The sequence below is a fragment of the Myotis davidii genome, unplaced genomic scaffold (assembly GCF_000327345.1).
Source record: "Myotis davidii unplaced genomic scaffold, ASM32734v1 scaffold151, whole genome shotgun sequence".
Taxonomy (NCBI): Eukaryota; Metazoa; Chordata; class Mammalia; order Chiroptera; family Vespertilionidae; genus Myotis; species Myotis davidii.
In genome coordinates this window covers 1,184,750-1,206,156 of record NW_006285248.1, presented here as the reverse complement: position 1 = coordinate 1,206,156, position 21,407 = coordinate 1,184,750, and the positions used below count along the sequence as shown (strand labels likewise).

The 21,407-nt window shown below is 38.7% G+C and overlaps 1 protein-coding gene and 1 long non-coding RNA gene across 3 annotated transcripts in view; one reads left to right on the top strand and one right to left on the bottom strand.

The window, feature by feature from the left end:
* The window catches only part of ARHGEF33 (Rho guanine nucleotide exchange factor 33), a 51,130-nt gene that overhangs the window by 10,543 nt on the left and 19,180 nt on the right, over window positions 1–21,407 (bottom strand). Inside the window, exons 2-10 of one of the 2 annotated variants that reach the window (XM_015558878.1) lie at window positions 18,745–18,855; window positions 17,156–17,205; window positions 11,119–11,262; window positions 7,480–7,644; window positions 7,023–7,144; window positions 5,091–5,233; window positions 2,622–2,681; window positions 1,355–1,579; window positions 493–622 (exon numbers count right to left, since the gene is read on the bottom strand). In XM_015558878.1, the coding sequence (XP_015414364.1) occupies window positions 493–622; window positions 1,355–1,579; window positions 2,622–2,681; window positions 5,091–5,233; window positions 7,023–7,144; window positions 7,480–7,644; window positions 11,119–11,262; window positions 17,156–17,205; window positions 18,745–18,769 (1,064 nt within the window). In that variant the 5' untranslated portion in view covers window positions 18,770–18,855. Of the gene's footprint in view, window positions 1–492; window positions 623–1,354; window positions 1,580–2,621; window positions 2,682–5,090; window positions 5,234–7,022; window positions 7,145–7,479; window positions 7,645–11,118; window positions 11,263–17,155; window positions 17,206–18,744; window positions 18,856–21,407 lie in introns of those variants that run through there. The other variant, XM_015558879.1, reaches the window with a different exon arrangement.
* LOC102756079 overlaps window positions 18,826–21,407 on the top strand; it is a 19,819-nt gene continuing 17,237 nt past the window's right edge. The window contains exon 1 of the long non-coding RNA XR_001512567.1: window positions 18,826–18,902. This is a non-coding gene — a long non-coding RNA (uncharacterized LOC102756079). The remainder of the gene's footprint in view (window positions 18,903–21,407) is intronic.

The following is a 21,407-nucleotide window of genomic DNA, read 5'->3' as shown; positions in this document are numbered from 1 at the left end:
AATGCCTTGAAACAGGCTGAAGGGGCTTTTGAGCACTGTGCTTTTTTCTAGGAAAACCTGAAGTTTTATAGACTTGAAAAGACGTAACAACCTCAGGTTTGAGTGTCAGATTGTAGTTATGCTGTGTGTGATTTTCACACCCTGCTCACTTTCCCACGGGGGTAGAAAGTGCAGAAAGCTTACAATTTTTATAGGAAATGTAGTTAATGTTAATAAATTTATTTTCAGTTTTGAATAGGAAAAAAAAACACCAATAGGGAAGAGGAATGCTCTCATTCTGTTCTGTATCTCATTCAACTCATCTATTTAAAGTACACATGGAGGCTTCCGAAAAAGCTTAGAAAACCAGAGGTTACTTCCTGTCGCTCCATATTCTCTTTTCAAACACTATTTCTGGAACTCTTTACAGGTCCCAGAATTCCCAAAGTGGAAATAATAAACACTTACCTTAAATCTTAATCTCAAAAGCAAAGGCAATGAATACATGGATACCTTCTCTCTTTGGAATTCCTCTTTCCATCTGACCCCTGGAATGTTGCCTTGATCTTCAGGATCAGAGAGATGTTAATGACATATTTTCTTTCAGATTCAAGCAGTTCCAGAGCCACAGTCTGTCTTTTAGCTTTAGAACAAACCAAGGAAGGAATTGTTAACTACTTCTCCCCAAAACCCTATCAAATGATAAAAGCAATACAAAGATATTGAAAGCAATAAGCATATGAAAAGATGCTCAACATTGCCCAGCTGGTGTGGCTCGGTGGTTGAGCTTTGACTCATGAATCAGGATGTTAGGATTCCCAGTCAGGGCACATGCCTGGGTTTCAGGCTTAATCCTCAGTAGTGGTCTTGCAGGAGGCAGCCAATTGATTCTCTCTCATCATTGATGTTTCTCTCTCTCTCTCTCTCTTCCTCTCTGAAATCAATACAAATATATTTTGAAATATATTTTTTATTAATTTTTTTAAGGGAGAAGGGGAGAGAAACATCAATGATGAGAGAGAATCAATTGGCTGCCTCCTGCAAGACCACTACTGAGGATTAAGCCTGAAACCCAGGCATGTGCCCTGACTGGGACTCGAACCATGGCCTGCTGGTTCATGGGTGAATGCTCAACCCCTGAGCCACATTGGCCAGACAGTAAAAATACATATTTTTTAAATGAGTGGATACCCAGAATCAAGGTGATAGTCCCAGCTGGCCATTGTGACCTCTATAGGCTTTGGCTAGTTCATCTGGAAAGGAAATCACATACTAGGCAGTCTCATGTGGCCACTGAATCTAAATTACAAGTATTCTAGCCCTTCAGTCATCGTGTTCTTTAAAATTTCAGCCTGCATTCCCCCTTGGGGCTTACCAGCTAAAGAAGTTTCACATAAAACATTTTCCAAGGAACTATGTCTGCCCTGGCCAACTTCCTTGAGTTTATCTGGGTGGTCTTTTGTGACATATTCCTCGCCCCATTCTTTCCCGTCCTTTGGCTGCCTCCACACACTGGATGGCACATGGCCCTTAGACTGGATATCGGCTGTGAGGCAAGGCTTGAGGTTTTCTTCTGCTTCCGGAGTCGTTGGGTTCATTCCTGAAAAATAACACTTGCCATCAAGATCTGATTTTTTAAAAATTGTATTTGTTACTAATTCTTAAATATCATGCTCCTGGGATGGAATATTAACTAAGGATTAAAAGTCTCCACAGTTGCAAAGGATCACCTCTCTCTGCTTCTGGTCTATACAACTTCTACTCTTTATATGTAGTCTCTACTAAATAAGTTTTTAAAAATAAATTTATAAAATAATTTTAATTTGTATAGTATGTATAGACTCACACTGCTTCCTTTCAGGTGAGCACATCAAGTACCTGCAGCACCAGGAAGAAAGTACAGAAAGAAACGGAAAGGGCCAAAGACAGTGTCAGCTTTTGGAACTTGTCCACCTTGGCCCTGATGATGGTAAGTTGTAGAAAGGAAGGAGTAAGTGAGTGAGGAAAGATGAAATAAGTTATAAAATTTGGGTGACTTGTCTATTAAGTAAATAACTTTTTAATGAAGTAAACCAGTGATTTTCAACCAGTGTGCCACAAGAATTTTTAAAACATGCAATACCTGACCTCTTTTTCCATTAAATTGTTAAATAAAAAAAATTATAGTAGCCAACACAACAATAGCCAATCTGTGTGAATGAATAAAATTATATCTATTTTTTGTTAGGCAAAATATATTTTTTGGTGTACAGCAGAATTTTAATAGTTTGTGTGTGCCATGAGATGAAAAAGGTTGAAAATCGCTGAAGTAAACTGTAAAATGTGTGTTCATATACAACTATGTCATGCTACATACACCTGTGAGTTCTCAGTTAATGTTAACTCATCTGTACTGTAATTGAAAGGAGTCAGAAAGAATCAAAAATACTGGTTTGATCTTAAACTTCCCCACCCCTTCTCGGTTCTTGGGTTTAATTGAGTCACTGACCTACTCCAATACATGTCTCAGAATCTTAATAACCAGTATGCTTCATTTTGCCTGAGTTCTTTAATACTTGGTTTGGCACTGAGGGAGTAGAAGCAGGGGAGGTGAAAAAATGGAAAGGATGGAATTGCTAGAAGAAAAAAGAAGAGCCACTTACCAGGACCCATCATTCCCTTCACATTACTATCTCCTATATGCATGGATCTGGACTCTTGGGCTGCAGAGAAAGGAAAGCCTTCAATCAGTATTCATTCCACTAACATGGACTGGGCACCTTCTATGAGCTAGGGCTAGGCACTAGGGACAGACTCACAGAATTCACTGTTTTCTGGGGGAGACAGCAGTGGGAAAAAACAATATAATGTGACAAGTGTGATTTTTCCCATTTGTAAAAAGATGTAATAGTGGTACTTACCTCATAGGCTACCATAAGTATTAAATCAGTTAATATTTGTAAGCTGCTTAAAGTGGTACCTGACACACAGTAAGAGCTAAATTATTGCTTAACTGATGGTGAAGAGGGTAATGTGAGGAGTCAGAATGCTGCTGTTAAAATATGTCAGAGCCTGTCGTACCTCTGCTTCGCCCTCTGATGGCTTCCCATTTTAGTGCAAAAGCCAAAGACTGTATAATGGTTTTAAGACCCTAAAATATCTGCCCTTCTTCCCTGCCTGCTGTTCCTTTTCTTTTAAAAAGAAAAAAACTGCATCTCCTATTGGTAGTGGCTCTTCCCTTTCTTTCCCTCAGTATCATAACTAACTTCCTCACTTCCTTCTGGTCTTTTCCTGGTACACACTATAAAATTACACCTATGTTTCTTTATTTTCACTTTGTCACTATCTAACGTATTATGTATTTTATTTATCTTGTTCATTGTGTGTTTCCTTCAGAACCAATTCTCCATGAGGGCAGGAATTTTTGTTGTTCATTACTATATCCCATCATTTAAATCAATGCCTGGTGTGGATGAATGGATGGATGAATGGATAGAAGGAAGGATGAGTGGGTATAACCAACAGCTTGACTGCAACCTCAGCTTAGCTGAGCCAGAGGCACCCAGCTTAGCTGTGTATATATTCCTGACTCAGAGAAACTGTGACATAATGAATGTTTGCTATTTTAAGCTACTGAATTTGGGGGTACTGTATTATAACTAACAGTGGGTAAGTCAATCCTTTCTGAAAGTTTAGTCTTTTGATCTTGAGTTTAACATAACCTACCATCAATACATAATATCTTATGACATATTATCCCCAAACTTTTGCGGCAACTTGGTAGGATAAACTATGTTATATAAGCCATGCCTACACAACAGTGAAGGAAGGAGGAGTTGCCATTAAATAGCTCATTTAAATCCATCGTGACACTTTACAAATATAATTTCTAATCATGACACTTTACAAATATAATTTCTCTTGTGAAAATGTTCAGTTGCCCCAGACCTGGCATTGATCTGACCTCTACTTTCCAAGCCCCTCCTGTAATCTCCCCTAACAAGACCATCTTTTATGCCATGCTCTTCATGACATAGAGCAAAGAATATAGAGCCACCTACCATAAACCCACATCCCAGATGGATAAAGTGAGTTTTCCCAGGCTGCACCTATCCATCTCTAAAATAACTGCTCAAGTGGATAAAAAAATTTTAAAAAGAAAATCTGTACTTTAAAGTTTATACTGATTAAAAGCCATTTGATTTAGATTTTTAAATTCAGATATTCAAAACATATATTGCCATTGAATAGATGAGCCAAATTGTTCATGAAGCCAATTGAGGACTTTACAATTGGTTGAGAAGTCACTGAGCCTCTTTTGGAGACTTTCTACATACGACCAAAAGAAAAGAAAATTCACCTAAACATTGTTAATATCTACATTCATTCTCCTGTAGGTGCTTTGCTAGATTTTGTTGAGGATACCAAGAAGTATCAATCATTTTTTGTTTTGTTTCTTCTCCTGAGTTAAACACAGGTCCCTAACCGATGTCTGCGGACATCCCTTGGAATGCCAGTTTCTTCAGTACTGCCCAACTACAATTTCTATTATCTGTCCTAACATCTCTCAGGACAGGGATATGGCTGGTGACTGTTTCAGCCCACAGACAGCACCAGCTCTGGTTTTCCAGAAAAAGAGATGTACAGAGTTAGATTGCATGAGGGCACTGCCTGCAGTTAGGGTAGATATATCTTTCTCCTGTCAGTGAAACCTTTGCTGAAAAAGAAGCAGAACACAGTTTTATCCATGCTAAGAATATAGCTACTTTAAAATGTCTATGCAGAGACACAAGGATTGAGAAAGTGATATGGGAAATAAAACAATTCATTAGAGTAATTTTTTAAACATTTTCCTTCTTATGGTTGTACAACAAATTATCTCTGGTCCATTTGAAATTCAAAACACCCAGTATTTTCCCAAAAAAGAAAACATTTTTAAATTAGGCAGGCTCTCCTGATTTCTCAGATCCTCTGGATTCTTTTAAATTCCAGATGCAAGAGGGAAAATTCTGAGCAATACACCATTTTCCTCTAACAAGGATGAAGGCTTTAGGCCCATTCTGATGATTACTTAAGCCCTCAGAATCAAGGAAAAAATTCGTGGCTAATTCAATATGATTTATGAGCTGTACCTTTTTCATAGGCCTGAGAAGGCAAGAGGTTTGTGAAGTCTTCATTTGGAAGAACAGGCTCAGGGATATTGATTGAACGGAAAGGACTTCCTTGTGCTTGAGCAGGCCCAGCCTGTGAGCCATGCTCTTCTTTTTGAGTTTTCCTAGGAAAGGGAAGCAAAAGGTCTTAATACCTGGTGGGTTCAGAAGAGATTCAGTTCAGAATAATTCAAGAAAATTTCTAAGTTATTGTATTGAACCATATAAAATTAACCATGGTCAAACACTAACAATTTATCACCAAAGTTGAAGAAAAAATTTTAAATATCTATAAATCACCTAATTGTAATATCTACATTCTTATTTCTCTGTTACTGACTTTATAGAGTTTGCAGTGGTGACAATTTGCTTAGAATGATTTACATTCATTTAACAAAGCAACACAATGGAACCAGGAGACAGAAGGTCTTCAGTTGAAAACAATTAGCCATTCTCCAGAGCCACACAGATGTTATTGCCATATTTCTAGTTTAAATTTGATGCTATTAAAAACATCCTATATAATAAAACCCTAATATGCAAATCGACCAAACGACGGAACGACCGGTCGCTATGAAACGCACTGACCACCAGGGGGCAGACACTCAATGCAGGAGCTGCCTCCTGGTGGTCAGTGTGCTCCCCTGTGGCACTTGGTAGGCTGGGCTCACAGCTGGCGAGTGCAGCGGCAATGGCAGGCGCCTCTCCTGTCTCCATGGCACCACTAAGCACCCCTTGGGGGGGTCCCGGACTGCGAGAGGGTGCAGGCCAGGCTGAGGGACACCCCCTCCCTCCCCCAGTGCACAAATATCTGCACCCCAGCCGCATGGAGGGAGGGGAGGGGCCTCGGGCTGAAGGCCGGGGCGAGGGATGCTGAGCTCACGGCGATGCGAGCCCAGCATCCGTGCCCCAGCCACACAGAGGGGCCTCAGGCCAGAGGGCGGGGTGAGGAACACTGGCATTGTTGCAGGCCAGGTTGAGGGACCCCCATCTCTGTGCACAAATTTCATGTACCAGGCCTCTAGTCTATATATGTAAAAGGCTAATATGCAAAGTGTCCCCGCGGAAGTTTGACTGGGAGACCATGAGTTCTATTCCTCACTATGACATGTGATGACCATCAGGGGGTAGCACGGAATGAAGGAAGGCCCCGGCCGGTAGCCGGCAGCCAGGGAAGGGAGGCCCTGGCCGGCAACTGGAGGACCCCAATCGGCCCTGATTGGCCCTGATCGCCAGCCAGGCCGAGGGACCCTACCTGTGTATGAATTTTGTGCACCGGACCTCTAGTTGTTTAATATAAACTTATTTTCCATGGTAGAAGAAAATAATAGCATTAGAGAAATTTTAGAAAACTAATATAAAAAGAAAATCACTGGTGATGCTCCCATCTTAACACAACAATCGTTATTTTAAAATATGTCTTGCCTGGCCTACATGGCTCAGTGGTTTACTGTTGAACTATGAACCAGGAGGTCATGGTTTGAGTCCTAGTCAGAGCACATACCTGGGTTGTGGGCTCAAGCTCCAGTGTGGGGCATGCAGGAGGCAGCAATCAATGATTCTCTCTCATCATTGATGTTTCTATCTCTCTCTCCCTCTCCCTTCCTCTCTGAAATCAATAAAATATATTTTAAAAAATATCTTTTTAGCTGTTATTTTACAGTTGAAATCAAATACTACATGCCATTTTATACCATTTTCATTTTACTGCCTATTAAGTGCATTTCCATTTAATAGTTAATATCAATTCTTAGTATTAACCAACTTTTATGGCTCTGTAACCTATCAGATGCTGACCCATAGATCCCAGTGGCCAGCTAGCTATATACTGATAGTGAGGAAGGTGTTCTTGGTGTCTCTGTAAAGTCATCACTTACGGCTTTGCCTTTGGTCAATTTTTTGTAGAAAACTCACTTGGCTTTCACTTTTCGAGATTCTCTTCGCTTCTCCTGTTGAAGCTGTTCAATTTTCTGTTGCATCTCTTCTTGTTTGGAAGTGATTGCCTGGATCATTGACATGGCATTGCTCAGCTCTTCCTAAAAAGTAAGCATCAGTATGCATTTAATCTGGCATATGGGCTAAAAAATATATAACATAGTATCTAGTATACAGTAAGCTTTTAATACATATTTGTTGAATGAATGAATGAATCGGTGGATGAGAGATGAAAATTTTACTTCTGTGGCCTCTAATTTTAACACAAAGTTCCAAAAAAGAAAAGCCTAAAATATATATTTTTCCATGATAATTAGTGAATGGGACAGAGGAAATATTCTTCTATTTGGCTGCTATGTGAAAAGGTAAGTTTTCTTCTTGTGTAACCAAGACCAAGGATCTTTCTTCAGCAGTGAAATAGAAGAGGGGGGCCTACTTTGAAATAGTTTAATGAATTCTTCATCTCAGTAACTTTTTCTTCCATGGAACATTTGCAGGTCTTAACCTTTTCTTCCAAAGCATATTCTCCATGTTGAATTCTTGACAGTTCTTGCATTGCTTCTGTGAAACCAGTTTTGAGTTCAGAGGCCAGGGCCTGCAACTAAATAATACACAAAGAGTGAATTCAGTTTACTATAAAGAATTATAAACAGCACCATTGACCTTTTGAATTTTTCTTTTTGTTTGAGAAACCAGGCTCTTGAAAATTTACAGACCACATTTCCTGTTAAACTAAAGTTTGGACAACTTAAGGCAATCTTGGCCCCATGCATCTAGGGCAGGGATGGGGAACGTGTGGTCCGCAAGCCATATGAGGCCTTTGAAATCATTTTGTCTGGCCCTACCAAGACATTAGGGGTGAGTTAATTAAATGTTTGACCAAATATAGCAGGCTAATTTTTAAGTTCATAATTTTGTATGCTCCACAAGTTATGTTATAAATATCCAAATGACCCTTGGCAGAAAAAAGATTTCCCACCCCTGATCTAGGGAAAAGAAGGTCTTTTTTATACAGCACATGCTTCTGCTTGATAGTGACAAGAAAGCATGCAAATAATTAATTTTACAAGTGCACCTATAAGCTACTTATATATTCTAACACCTTTGATTAAAATGAGATTTACTTAAGCCCAGCCAGTGTGGTTCAGTGGTTGAGCGTTGACCTATGAACCAGGAGGTTGCTGTTCAATTCCTGGTAAGGGCACATGCCTGGGTTGAGGGCTGAATCCCCAGTGGGGGGCGTGCAGGAAGCAGCCAGTCAGTGATTCTCATCACTGATATTTCTATCTCTCTCTCCCTCTCTGAAATCAATAAAAAAATATATTTTTTTAAAAATAAGATTTACTTGAAAAACAACATAAGCATGTGAAAAACAGTCTTGGTCCTGTAACTCTTCGAATTCCATGAGAAAAAGGATAGGTCATATCCTGGTTGTTAGAAGAGGAAGAAATTTAGTTATTTCCTTAAAAAATTAAATGATAAAAAAGGGTGATAACTAAACATATCTGAGAATTTCTTTAAAACGGAAGACTTTTTTTTAATTCTTGAGTGATAGCATGAAAAAGGAAATAATAGTATTTTCAGGGGCAGTTGTTGATAGTGATATAATTCATCTTCTGCAGTCAAGTCTGGTCATATTGCAGTGCACACATTGGACTTCTTATTGTCAACTTCCACACATGAAAAGGGGATCAATATTGGAGTCAGATAGGGTACAAATCTTAGCACTTTCCCACAAGTACTAAGATCTTATGCAAGTTGGTTAACCTCTTTGTAGCAGTTTCCTCATCCATAAAATAACCATCACAACACCTGTTTCACAAGGCTGTTTTGATACTAAAATGAATAAATGTAGGTAAGGTGCCTGTCCTAGTACATGCTAGGTACATTGAAGGTGTTTAAGGAATTTTAATTCTCCCTTAAGTGGCAAATCAAAAAGTTAAGCACAGATAAGATCAGGCGTGTTTAGGGTGGTATGGACCTGGAAAGTATTATGCTAAGTAAAATACTGTAAGCCAGTCAGAGAAACACAAGTATCACATGTCTAATGAACAAAATAAACTGATGGTCAAAATAGATCCAGAGACATAGAAGCATGGAACAGACTGTTGAATCTCAGAGGGAAGGCGGACGTGGGTGGTAAGTGGGGAGAGATCATCCAAAGAACTTGTATGCATATATGCATAACCCATGGACACAGACAATAGTGTGGTAAAGGCCTCGGGTGAGAGGTGAGAGCTGGTTGAAGGGGTCAATGGGGAAAAAAGGAGGACATATATACTTTCAACAATTAATTGTTTGTTTTAAGTTAAGCACAAACAAGTGTGGAGAAAATGGAGCACTTCTAAAATTGAGTTTTATTTATTGAACAAATGAAAAAGCATTTCCAAAGTTCCTGATGAAGAAACACAACTGAGATTTTTTTTCAGTGATAAAATCTGCATATTTGTATTTCAAACAATGTAGCTAAAACTTGATGTAAATTCCTCCTTTTTTCCTTTTTTGGCTAAATGAATATCATTTATTCAGTATGAACTCTTTGTTCCGTGTGTTAAGAGTAAATGTACATTAAATCTTGGTTAAAAAATAAGCATTTCCAACAGACAATAACTTAATAACAATAAGATAACATTACTTTCTTGACATGTATAATCTTATACTCTGCTAAGTAGAGGAACTCTTAGCTCCAGATCTCTCTGTAAAACAGACTTTTTTTAGAAGATTTGTTCTATAATTAAGATAGCCACCAAGTATTCTAACTTTATTTTTTTAACATATTTTTTATTGACTTCAGGGAGGAAGGGAGAGGGAGAGAGAGATAGAAACATCCGTGATGAAGGAGAATCATTGATTGGCTGCCTCCTGCATGCCCCCTACTAGGGGTTGAGCCCGCAACCTGGGCATGTGCCCTTAACCAGAATTGAACCCAGGACCCTTCAGTCTGCAGGCCGATGCTCTATCCACTGAGCCAAACCAGGTAGGGCAAGTATTCTAATTTTAAAGGTACATGAACAAAATTCCTTCAAATGTGTATTTCTAAACATTTTAGAATCTGGTTGTCTAAATGGTTCCAACTTGCACTTCCCACAATAAACTGACTTAGTTATAAGTACACCACTTTTTTAAAGTATAGCATTTTGTGGTTCACAAAGGTTTCTTTCGAGGGCTGGGAGTAGGGAAAAATGAGAGGAATCAAAGAGATCATTCAGAGAGAAAAAAGCCAGACCTGTCGAGTGTTTGGGAAACAACATGAGCAATCTGCTTTTTATTCCAATCATTTAAATTTTATTTAATCTTTGTGATGGATTTTAGCACATGTCCTAATGCAGTCATCATGATGTATTAAATCTCCAGATCAACTAGTTTTGATCTGGTAATTCTCATTATGTAAATTCATCTGTGAGCAAAATAAGCAAAATCTGCAGCTATATAATATCAAACAAAATGTATGCAGGTTTTAAAACTGAAAGAAGGAAACCTAGCATTCATGCAGGTGCTCTGAAATTCACTCAGGTGTCCTGCTTGAAAAACAGAGGGAACCAGTATCTGACAGAAATAGGTTTCATGATCACTACTCTCGTAGGTGGATTCATAGAGTTTCCCCAGGACCCAAAAGACAACAGAAGGATTTCTCCTCACCTGTAGAACCCCAGCTCTCGAAAAATTAAAAACTATCAAAATTTTTCTCTGACAGGTTATATAGGGACTTTGGGATTTTTGAAACCATTTTGAGCTGTGAGCCATTTTCCTTCACATATATTACTTTGAGCCCATTGGGTACCTGTCACTGAAGCAGCACTATTGCTTTAAATATAGTTTCACAACCAGTGACCAGCCAGGGAGTGATGCCATAGTGAGCGCAGTCACACCCCTGACACAGCCTGTCCCTTTTAGGATGCGTGGGCCCTTGGTATCTTTAGTTGCTACCGACTGGTTTTCCAGGGCCAACTGGCCATTTATTTGTGAATAAAAAATACTCTGAAGACATGGACTTATATCTTTTACTCTGCTCTCTCTTCAGCTTTCTTACTTGACAGCCCTCAGCCCACCCCAAGATTTAGAAATGAGTGTCTACCTTGTTCTCCAGCGAGTTGAACACGTTGCTCATCTCGTTGATTTTTTCATGAAGCTGCTCTAGAGAGGTTATGATCCCTCCATCCTGCCGCTGAAGGCGGGCTCCCACTGGAGTCAGGTTCAGGGAAGACTTGTACTTCGAAGCCTAGGGTACCACAGAGGGCATCTTAGGCTTAAAGAAATAGGGGAGAGGAGTCCGAATTCTTTCTATTTCCTGCTCTTAATTTCTGTTTCTCAGTTTTCTTTATTTTCTTGGCTTAACTCTTGCTGTTGTGTGTGTGTTTTAACTCTTCCTAAGATGAGTTTTAGTCAACATCTTCCAGTTTCTTTTCCACCAAAGATCCATCAAACTAAATTTTCATAAAGTATACACATTGTTCCAGTCTGTGTTTTTTTACACAGACTTCTCCTTCCTTTCTGTCCCATTATCAAGTTCAGAAGGCTACTATGAGGCAAATTCAGGGGATTGGGCCTGTGCCTTGAGAACCCTGAGAACTCAGGAATGTCAACATTTGGCAAACTTCTTCAAGACATGCCAAATTCCTACACCACCTGACTTAGTGCTCTATAAGAGCAAAAGCCAGGGTGTTTTGAAGTAGCTCATGATGGCAAGGATGCCAAGATAATTGTTTTGGCGTCCCCTTAACCAGGATTGCTACAGAAGAAACATGGTCTTTCTGCCAGTTTCTGTCTCCCTAATTTTAGGCTTCTTTATTGATCCCCAGAAATGCGATGATTTAAAACACAAAGTGGGGCCCGGCCGGCATGGCTTAGTGGTAGAGCATTGACCTATGAACCAGGTCACAGTTCAGTTCCTGGTCAGGGCACATGCCTGGGTTGCAGGCTCAGTCCCCAGCGTGGTGTGTGCAGGATGCAGCCGATAAATGATTCTCACATTGATGTTTCTCTCTCTCTCTCCCTCTCCCTTCCTCTCTGAAATCAATAAAAATATATTTTTAAAAAAACAAAACACAAAGTGGGGAGCAAGTCAAGAGTAAATTTCCCACTATGATCTTTTCAGGCTCATCTGAATGTCAATTTTTCATAATAAAAAAATCATTATTTAAAAAAAAGAGAGTAAATTTCCCAAATCTACTTCTCTATACTCCCTGCAGAAGTTGACCCTTAAAGTCATTACAGGGCACTATTGAAACTGACATGAAGCCGGGTATGCCGGAAATTGATCTTACTGATCCCTGGGTGCCTAATAGAGTTAACTTCTCTCGGGTTAGAAGATATTCCTCAAAGGTAAAAAGAGACAGACTCAAACAGGGCTTATAAATCCTATAAAACTTTCAATGGCAGCTTAAATAATAAAACCTATTATTGTAGGACTGGTTCCCATAGTTTTTCAATTGGAGGTTCTTTTGGCACATAATTCATTTTCTTAAATTATTTTCATTACAGAGAAAAAGAAAAAAAAAGAATCACCCCAAATCTCATTACTTCAATATAACCATTCATGTTTAGGCATATTTCCTTCTGTTTTGTTCAATGCATTTGAATGCAGATATTTATATGGTTGAAATCACACTACAGATATATTTTGATTCTGCCCCCTTCTTTTTGATTAACATTCTTATAAACCCCTTCCCATATCCTTCATTTTTTAAATGTCTATTTTTAATGACTACATAATATTCCATCCTATGTTATGGCAGAGTTTAGCTACCCATTTATCCTTGTTGGAAGTTTATGTTGTTTGTAACTTTTCAATATTATAAATAATGCTGACATATGCTTTTTATTTAAAGCTTTGTGTGTATTTTAGATTGTTCCTTTAGGATAAATTTCTAAATATAAAATTACTATGAGTTAAAGGATGTTAGGTCATATTTGACCCAAAGGGAAATTTAGTTTTGGAAAGAGATAGTATATTCAATTAATACATATACAAAACATATTTGACCAGAGGATTTGAAAGTTCTAATAATATGGTTGTATATTCTTGGAAACATTCTGTATCATATGTAATATCCTAAATTAGTATATTTAGAAAAACATGTCTCAAATAAGATAAGAAACATAATATAAATGGAGGAAGTTGCAGTGTTTACATTCCTAAGGTTTCAAGTGAGCCAAAAACATGTCAAAGTTCAAATCATTAATGTGATGGTTGCGCTAGGACTAAATTGTGCAGTTAAGACATCTGTTACCTTAACTGTGGAACCACCCCCACCACTTCTCATGTTAATGTAATCATAATTTAAAAATCCATATGCAAAATGAAGTAATCAAGAGTGAAGCAACACAATCTGATTCTGAAAAAGAGATAGTGGTGGATTTAGAGAGAGCTACATACAATGGACAAAGGATGAGAAGAAAAGGAAATAGATCTGAGTTCAATTAAAAAGAAATATACTGAGCCAAGAAGCTGTCAGTATATCCACACTAACTCATCTGACCTGGCAGTAATTCTGCCTGAAATGAACTGGGAGATGGTAGTGCACATTCTGTGACATGATTTGGGTCTCTGTATCTCTTACTCTTATCAAGGAGGTCAAGTCCTTCCAAAAAACAAAGAGCCAACTGAGGTATGACCATTTTAACATTTTTACTACATTTTAACTAATAATTTTCATTGAAGTTTCTGCCAACTTACGCACACTCATCAAAACTAAATATTATGTCCTTAGCTGGTTTGGTTCAGTGGATAGAGTGTTGGTCTGAGGACTGAAGGGTCCTGGGTTCGATTCCAAGGGCACATGCCAGGTTGTGGGCTCGATCCCCAACAGGGGGTGTGCAGGAGACAGCTGATCAATGATTATCTGTCATCATTGATGTTTCTATCTCTACCTCTCCCTTCCTCTCTGAAATCAATAAAAAAATTTTTTTGAAATATTATTATTTTATTATTTTCTAATTAGTAAAACAATAATACTCCTTGTTTTAATCACTGTTTCTTTGAGCTTCAACCTATTCAATTAGACGTTTATAATTTTACCTTGATAAATTGTGTCCTTTGCCTACATTCTACTGAGGTCTCAGAAGTTTTCTTTTTTATTAATTTCTATGAATATATAAATACTACAAAGGGTTAATAGTAGGGATTTTCCAATGTTTTTATTTTCCTTTGAATTTTTAAAAAATATATTTATGTTGGGAAAAATTTTAGTTGTGATGTGGATGAACTCTAAACCCTTTCCATTGTGATTTCTTCTAGTGCTTTTTCACTTAAATATTTCACATCCAGAAACAAATATTCACTAATGCTAAACTTTTATGGTTTTAGTAGAGGCCCGTTGCACAAAGATTCACGCAATAGGCCTTCCTTCTCCTGGCGGCCAGCACTGGTTTTCCTTCAGCACCTGGGACCCAAGCCTTTGGTCCAGCCACAGCTGAGAAGCCAAGCGGCCACAGCAAGGCTTCAGTCTTCAGTCTTCACTCCAACCAGAGCCTTCAGTCTTCGCTCCACGCCTGCATATGCAAATTAACCACCATCTTTGTTAGGTTAATTTGCATAGTTACTCTGATTAGCTGGTGGGCATAGTGGAGTGACACCAATTTGCATGTTTCTCTTTTATTAGTGTAGATTTTTATATTTAACCCATTAAACACTTTAGAGTTTATTTTGATTAGGGTATGAAGTGAGGATCTATTCTTTTTTTCCATAGAACCAGACAATTTCCAAACACCATTTGGTACCAGACTGAATGACTGCATTAGACCTCTTGGCTCCAAGCAATATACACATTTTTCAGATATTCATTAATTCATTCAGCTATTATTTATTGAATATATTTTATATTCCAGGTACTGTACTTAATGCTGAGAATACAACAGAAATCAAAATGTACTAAATCCTGCCCTTGGAGCTTACATTCTAGAAAGAGATAGACAACAAAAAAAACAAGTTAATATTTACTATAATGTAAGAATGGAGGGCTCTATCAAGAAAATTAAATAAGTAATGGAAATGCCATGTTGTGCTTCAAATTTCACATTTTGCGCTCCCATTTTAGTGTAGATTGTATTCTATTACAGGTAACCTTGCCCTACTCCCCTCCTTCCTCTTCCTCTTCTTTCTTAACTTCTCCATCTTCTCTTGGTTAAATGTTGCTTGGAGTAAGCAAATTGGGGCTTAGAAAGCATTCTTTTAAAACAAGAATGGGGTTATAATCACAGCATCATAGAGGTCATATAGACCAACTTCACTTCCACTGCTTCATTTGTTCCACTGTGAACAGATGCACTTGGATTTGTGATACAATAAGAGAATGAGGCCACCCCTACGGCTATATTTAGCCAACATTCAGGGAGTGACCTACATAGAATCTGTGATAGACTTTAAATCATACCTGAGTTTAAAGAGATACTCACATTCATTCAAATTCCATACACAAGTCAGACATTAACAGAGGGAGGTGGGCAGGGAAGGTTTTGGACAAGTGAGGCATCAAATCAGCATTGAGTGAAGGCTCATTTCCAGGCCTTTGTTCAAGCTAGTCCCTCTGCCTAAAATATCCTTCCCCAAATCCACTTACCAAATTATAAACTTGTCCCCTGGTTTACATCCTTCAGTCAATATTAACTCATCCTTCCCCCATATCTCATAGAATTTTACCAGTGCTTCAGTTGTAATCCTTCCAACAGTCTATCTTGTATGTATTTACCAGGACGCTTAAAAATCAGTGAGAATGGCCCTAGCCAATTTGGCTCAATGGATAGAGTGTCAGCCTGCAGACCAAAGAGTCTCAGGTTTGATTCCAGTCAAGGGTCCGTCCCTCAGTTGTAGGCTTCTCCTTGGCCTGGGCCCTGGTTGGGGAGGGCGTGCATGAAGCAACCAATCAATGTGTTTCTCTCACATCAATATTTCTCTCTGTCTTTCCCTCTCTTCCACTCTTTCTTAAAAAATCAATGGAAAAATATCCTCGGGTGAGGATTAAAAAAAAAATCTGGGGGCTTGCCTGGGGTGGGAATGGCTGGGGGTAGGTGGGAAAAAGAAGACAAATGTAAAACTTTAGACAATAAAAAATAAATCAATGAGCATGTCTGTTCCATTTGTTTTATCTCCCATTAAGCCAAGCAGTAGACTTTGCACATAGTAATTATCTATATATATAAAAGCCTAAACAACTGTCTGACCAGTAGGTATGACGCACAATGACCACCAGGGGGCAGACGCTCCAACCGGTAGCTATGATGTGCACTGACCACCACGGGGCAGATGCTCAACACAGGAGCTGCTGATTTGAGGTGACTTGGCAGCTGCGGTTCTCAGGTGATGTACCCGGAACCAGAGAGGAAGGAACCCGATTCCGAGGTGCATCACCCGAGAACTGCCCTCTCGCAATCTGCAACCCCTGTGAGACCCCTCAGAGGATGTCAGGAGAGACATTTCAGCCCGATCCCCGCAGGCCAGGCCAAGGGACCCCACCGGTGCACAGGTTTCCCTAGCTGCTTTTACGTTACAAATTATGTCAGAATAAACTTCTGTATTTTTAAGGACAGAAATTTACTTTAAATTTAAAGTTGAAAATAGAAGCCAAATAAATACTATTCAGATAACCAAAGTAGTCAAATGTGACCCTGATGGCAGATATATTACAAAGTGCTTTCCACAACTTTCATCTTCCTTGTAAATTAAATTATCCCCATTGTTTAAAGGACCTTCAATTTTTCTCTATCGCCATATTTTAGCATTTGCAATATTAACGCCTTTTCGATTCTCAGTTCTCCCTGCTAAAATAGGAAGCTAAGAAAAATAGATCTTGCTCTCTCTTCCCCTCTGATGGAAATGTTATTGCACGGTGTACTGGGCATAGTGATGGTGGCAGCAGGCAAGCAAAGCAGAGTTGATGTGGGAGTGGTGGTGCTGTATTTTATAAGCTGGATTAAGTTGTCCTTTAATAATCGGTTTTCTCAAAAGTGCAGTGGGAATGGTGCTCTCTACCCTGCCTATCTAAATATAATGAACTTGTTAAGTGAAAAAATATGATATATGTGGAAGCATTTGTGAGCACTTAAAAAAACTATACATACAGAACAGTCATCACTATAACACATAGGATTGTTCAAAAGAATCTATTTGTCTTTACCTGGTAAATTTGTGTGGAAGGATTATTCATCGGCATATGTTCATTCTCTCCTGTAGGGAGAAAGAGCTTTGTTCAGTCAGCGTTACTCATTCTGTCCCTGTCCTCTTTAGACACATGCAGAGAATAAGGGGATTTATAGGACCCTAGATCTGTGCCGGCAGGACAATGTTTCAACAAGAACAAAGCATAAAATTGTATAGGTGACTTTATATTCACATCCTAATGGCCAGACCAGACCTACCTGATAAAACTCCTGTAGTAGAAAACCATGTTGTACTGGAATGAGGATGTTTCTCAACCAAATTGGAATGATTAACAATCACTAATTACCAGAAGTGATTGCCCATGAAGGGTCTCACTTGTGTTCTTGGTGCTGACTACAATTTAACTGAGGGGTTAGTTCTGTAAGTCAAGAAGACTGCTGGTCACCAGGCACCTATCCAGTTGTCCCTCTATTGTTCTTGGGGGCCTGTATAAAATATCCTGACTTTTCCTGCCTTTGATCCTTGCAAAACTTCTGAACTCTGCCTTTTTGTCACTGTCCAGATCAGCTAAGTGAATTTTGCTGTCCTCCTAGGCAAGAGGATAGAAGGGAATTGCCGATGGAAAAGGTCTGGTAAGGATGGAGGCAAAAAGAAAATAGTCTTGGCAACACTAGAGACTGAAACACAAATGATGTAAGTAGGTTATAAAAACCATTTAAAACCTAGGGAGAAAAAATATTGGCCTAAAATACACCTTTCAGAATCACACTGGTTGGCCGTGAAGATGAGGCAATCCATGTGAAACATGCAGCTCCTTGCTCATCCATTTAACTACATCTCCATTGTGTCACATTGTATGAATCAAGCAGTTTATACATGCAACCTCTGGTTGCAAACATTTGGTTATGTGGATGTGTATACTCTTCTCCTAAGACATGCTGGTACAAGAAATCCTTCTTAGAGGAACAGCCATAGTATGTCAGTTCATAAGTAATACATAGCCTCAGCCCAGAACGTAATGCACACAGGGGGCTGTCCCTATAAAATCCAGATGGTTTGAGATTACCCAAACGCCCAAAATATGCCCAAGTAAAGATTCCTTAGCCCATTTTATGTCCCAACAGCCTAGTTTCATGGCAAGAACCAGAACTTGGGAACAGACCAATCTCCCAGATTGAACTTTGACATTTCGTGATTGTAGCCTGAATTCTCTCTATGACTGTTTTCTCATTTGATAACAGAACCTACTTCTATAATGTTGATTCTGTGTGGTAAGATTAAAAGAGAAAGCCTTACATTTTTAGGCTAGCATACAAGGTGTTAGATGTCTATTAGTTGAATGTGTACCTTGGCCTTATTGAGCAGGTTATTCTGAGGCAGTTCTAAATTTATTGCTAAGAAAAATTAGATAACCGCTCAAAAGTATATAAATAGCATTTTCTGTTTCTCCAGCGCCAAGTCTATGCTCTTTGTGGTTATTATGATAAGAAAAAGAGAATAGTAAAATGAACATACTATCATGTTTTGAGAAAACAGAAAGACAAATACTACAACTCATATTTCTTAAATCCCGAGCCCTAAAGCAAGACATATAAAATATCTAACCTTGCTTTGTTTTGGTTTTTTCCATGGTGCCTGTTGCTTCTCTCCTCCAACTTATTCTTCAACATTGCATCTTCATTGTCCCTGGATCAAGCCATCCCCTCTTCCCTGGACCTGTCAATTGAAATCAAGAGTGAGGGATAGCAGGTAGAACTGGTGAAGTAACTGGACTTACTTCATGTGTTAACGTGAAATGAACACAACTATTAGAGGCAACTTGAGGTGAGGTTTATGCAATTTCAGAAGAGTGAAAATACTTAGCATAAAACTTAAAGATAAATCTTTTGTGAATAAGTATGAAATTCATTAGTTAATATTATACTAGTTTTTGATATGGTGCATTCTTGTTTGGATAAAATCAATTAATTTAGACCCATTGATTTTATTAGGAGGTTATAGTTTAGGGAAGTTATCTAAAGAAGAAAAACCTTGAGCAGGTATGAAGGCCAAAACATCTGTTTCTATTTCATTAAACAGTAACTTCCTTGGTGACCTGATCCACACATTCAACATCTCGTAGGCTCCTTTACATCCAGATGCTTCTCAAATGTGGCCTCTTTGTAGTGACCACCAGTCATGAAGCTGCAAGTTCATGAGGTTTGATCAGATGCCTCCCACTATAGAGGCTGAAAGTGCCAGGTTTTTCCAGCCCGCCTTGCAGCTAAGGCGTGATGGACACATGACCTAGGACAGTGATGGCGAACCTTTTGAGCTCAGTGTGTCAGCATTTTGAAAAACCCTAACTTAACTCTGGTGCCGTGTCACATATAGAAATTTTTTGATATTTGCAACCATAGTAAAACAAAGATATATATTTTTGATATTTATTTTATATATTTAAATGCCATTTAACAAAGAAAAATCAACCAAAAAATTGAGTTCGCGTGTCACCTCTGACACGTGTGTCATAGGTTCGCCATCACTGACCTAGGATATTGTCACTCTGATTGACAGTTGCAGGATTTCCTAAGGCACATATACTTGATAGACTTTTTATTTTCTAAAAAATACAAAAAGTTGCTAATACAGTTTAGGTGACTCAATCTGCTGCTTTTGGTGGTTTCCTCACTAGAACAAGTGTACTATATGATTTGGGGCATCGTTGCCTGCCACATAATCCCAAACTTGGTTCATAAGTCTACCAGCCATTTTAAATATCCTTTCAACAAATTCCCTTGCTGCTAAAATCAGCCAGAGTTGTTTTCTGTTGCTTGCAACTAACAAACCTTATTGAAACCATCAGAATATAAAGGGTGTCCCAAAATTCACGCAAGAATTTTGATAGAAAACACAGGCTTATAATTAAAAATTGTAAATTTTTTATTGATCAAGTATACAGTATAGGGTTATGTATGGAATAGCATATTGGATAAATGGATTATCATGTCGCAATAGCAAGTACCATTAACTGTTATTGCCTTAGCAGCCGCATTTTCAAAGAAGAATGGTCCAATGATGCCTCCAGCCCAAAATCCTCACCCAACAGTAACACGTTGTTGATGCATTTGTTTCTCAACAATCACTCGTAGATTTTCTGAACCCCAAATGCGACAAGTTTGTCGATTAACCAAGCCATCAAGATGAAAATGAGCCTCATCGAAATTCAGCCACATTTATGCAAAACAATCATGGAAAATTTCAACAAAAGAGTGCATATGTGCCAGCAAAGCTGTGGAGGCCATTTACCCGATATGCTATTCTATACATAACCCTATACTGTATACTTTATGAATCAATAAAAAATGTATAATTTTTAATTATAAACCTGTGTTTTCTTCTTGCGTGAATTTTGGGACACCCTTTATTAACACTATCCAAGCCCTAGCCGGTTCAGCTCAGTGGATAGAGCATCGGCCTGTGGACTACAGGGTCTCAGGTTCAATTCCGGTCAAGGGCACATGCCCAAGTTGCAGGCTTGATCCCCAGTAAGCAGCCAATCAATGATTCCCTCTCATCATTGATGTTTCTATCTCTCCCTCTCCCTTCCTCCCTGAAATCAATAAAACATTTTTAATGCTATCCAAGACTGAAAAAAAATACAAATTAAAACTTGGTTCACACTCTAGAAAAGATATATCTATAGTGCCAAATGTAGATCAGTAGTTGTGTAGGGCAAGAAGTGGGGTTTAGCTAGGAAAAGATACAGAGAATTTTTTAGGGTGATAGAAATGTTTTACTTAATTATGGTAGTGGTTATATAGATGCATAAATATATCAAATGTACATTTTAATTGAGTGTATTTATCCTATGAAAGTTAATACCACAGAAAGTAGAATTAAAACTTTTCATTCACGTATTGAGTTCTTTAAAGCAAAATAATAAGTTGGCAGGGGCGGGAGGGTACATATAGATGAAAAAGCATTGATCAACAACTCCATAGTTATAGATGAGGGATATAAAGAAAGTCAAGGCTACCCTGGCCGGGTAGCACAGTTGGTTAGAGCAGTGGTCAGCAAACTGTGGCTCGCGAGCCACATATGGCTCTTTGGCCCCTTGAGTGTGGCCATGAAGTTTTAATCGCACTGTACGTGCGCGCCCACACATGGTATTTTGTGGAAGAGCCACACTCAAGGGGCTGCAGTTTGCCGACCACTGGGTTAGAGCATTGTCCTAATACACCAAGGTTGCAAGTTCAATCCCCATCAGGGCACACATAAGAATTAAT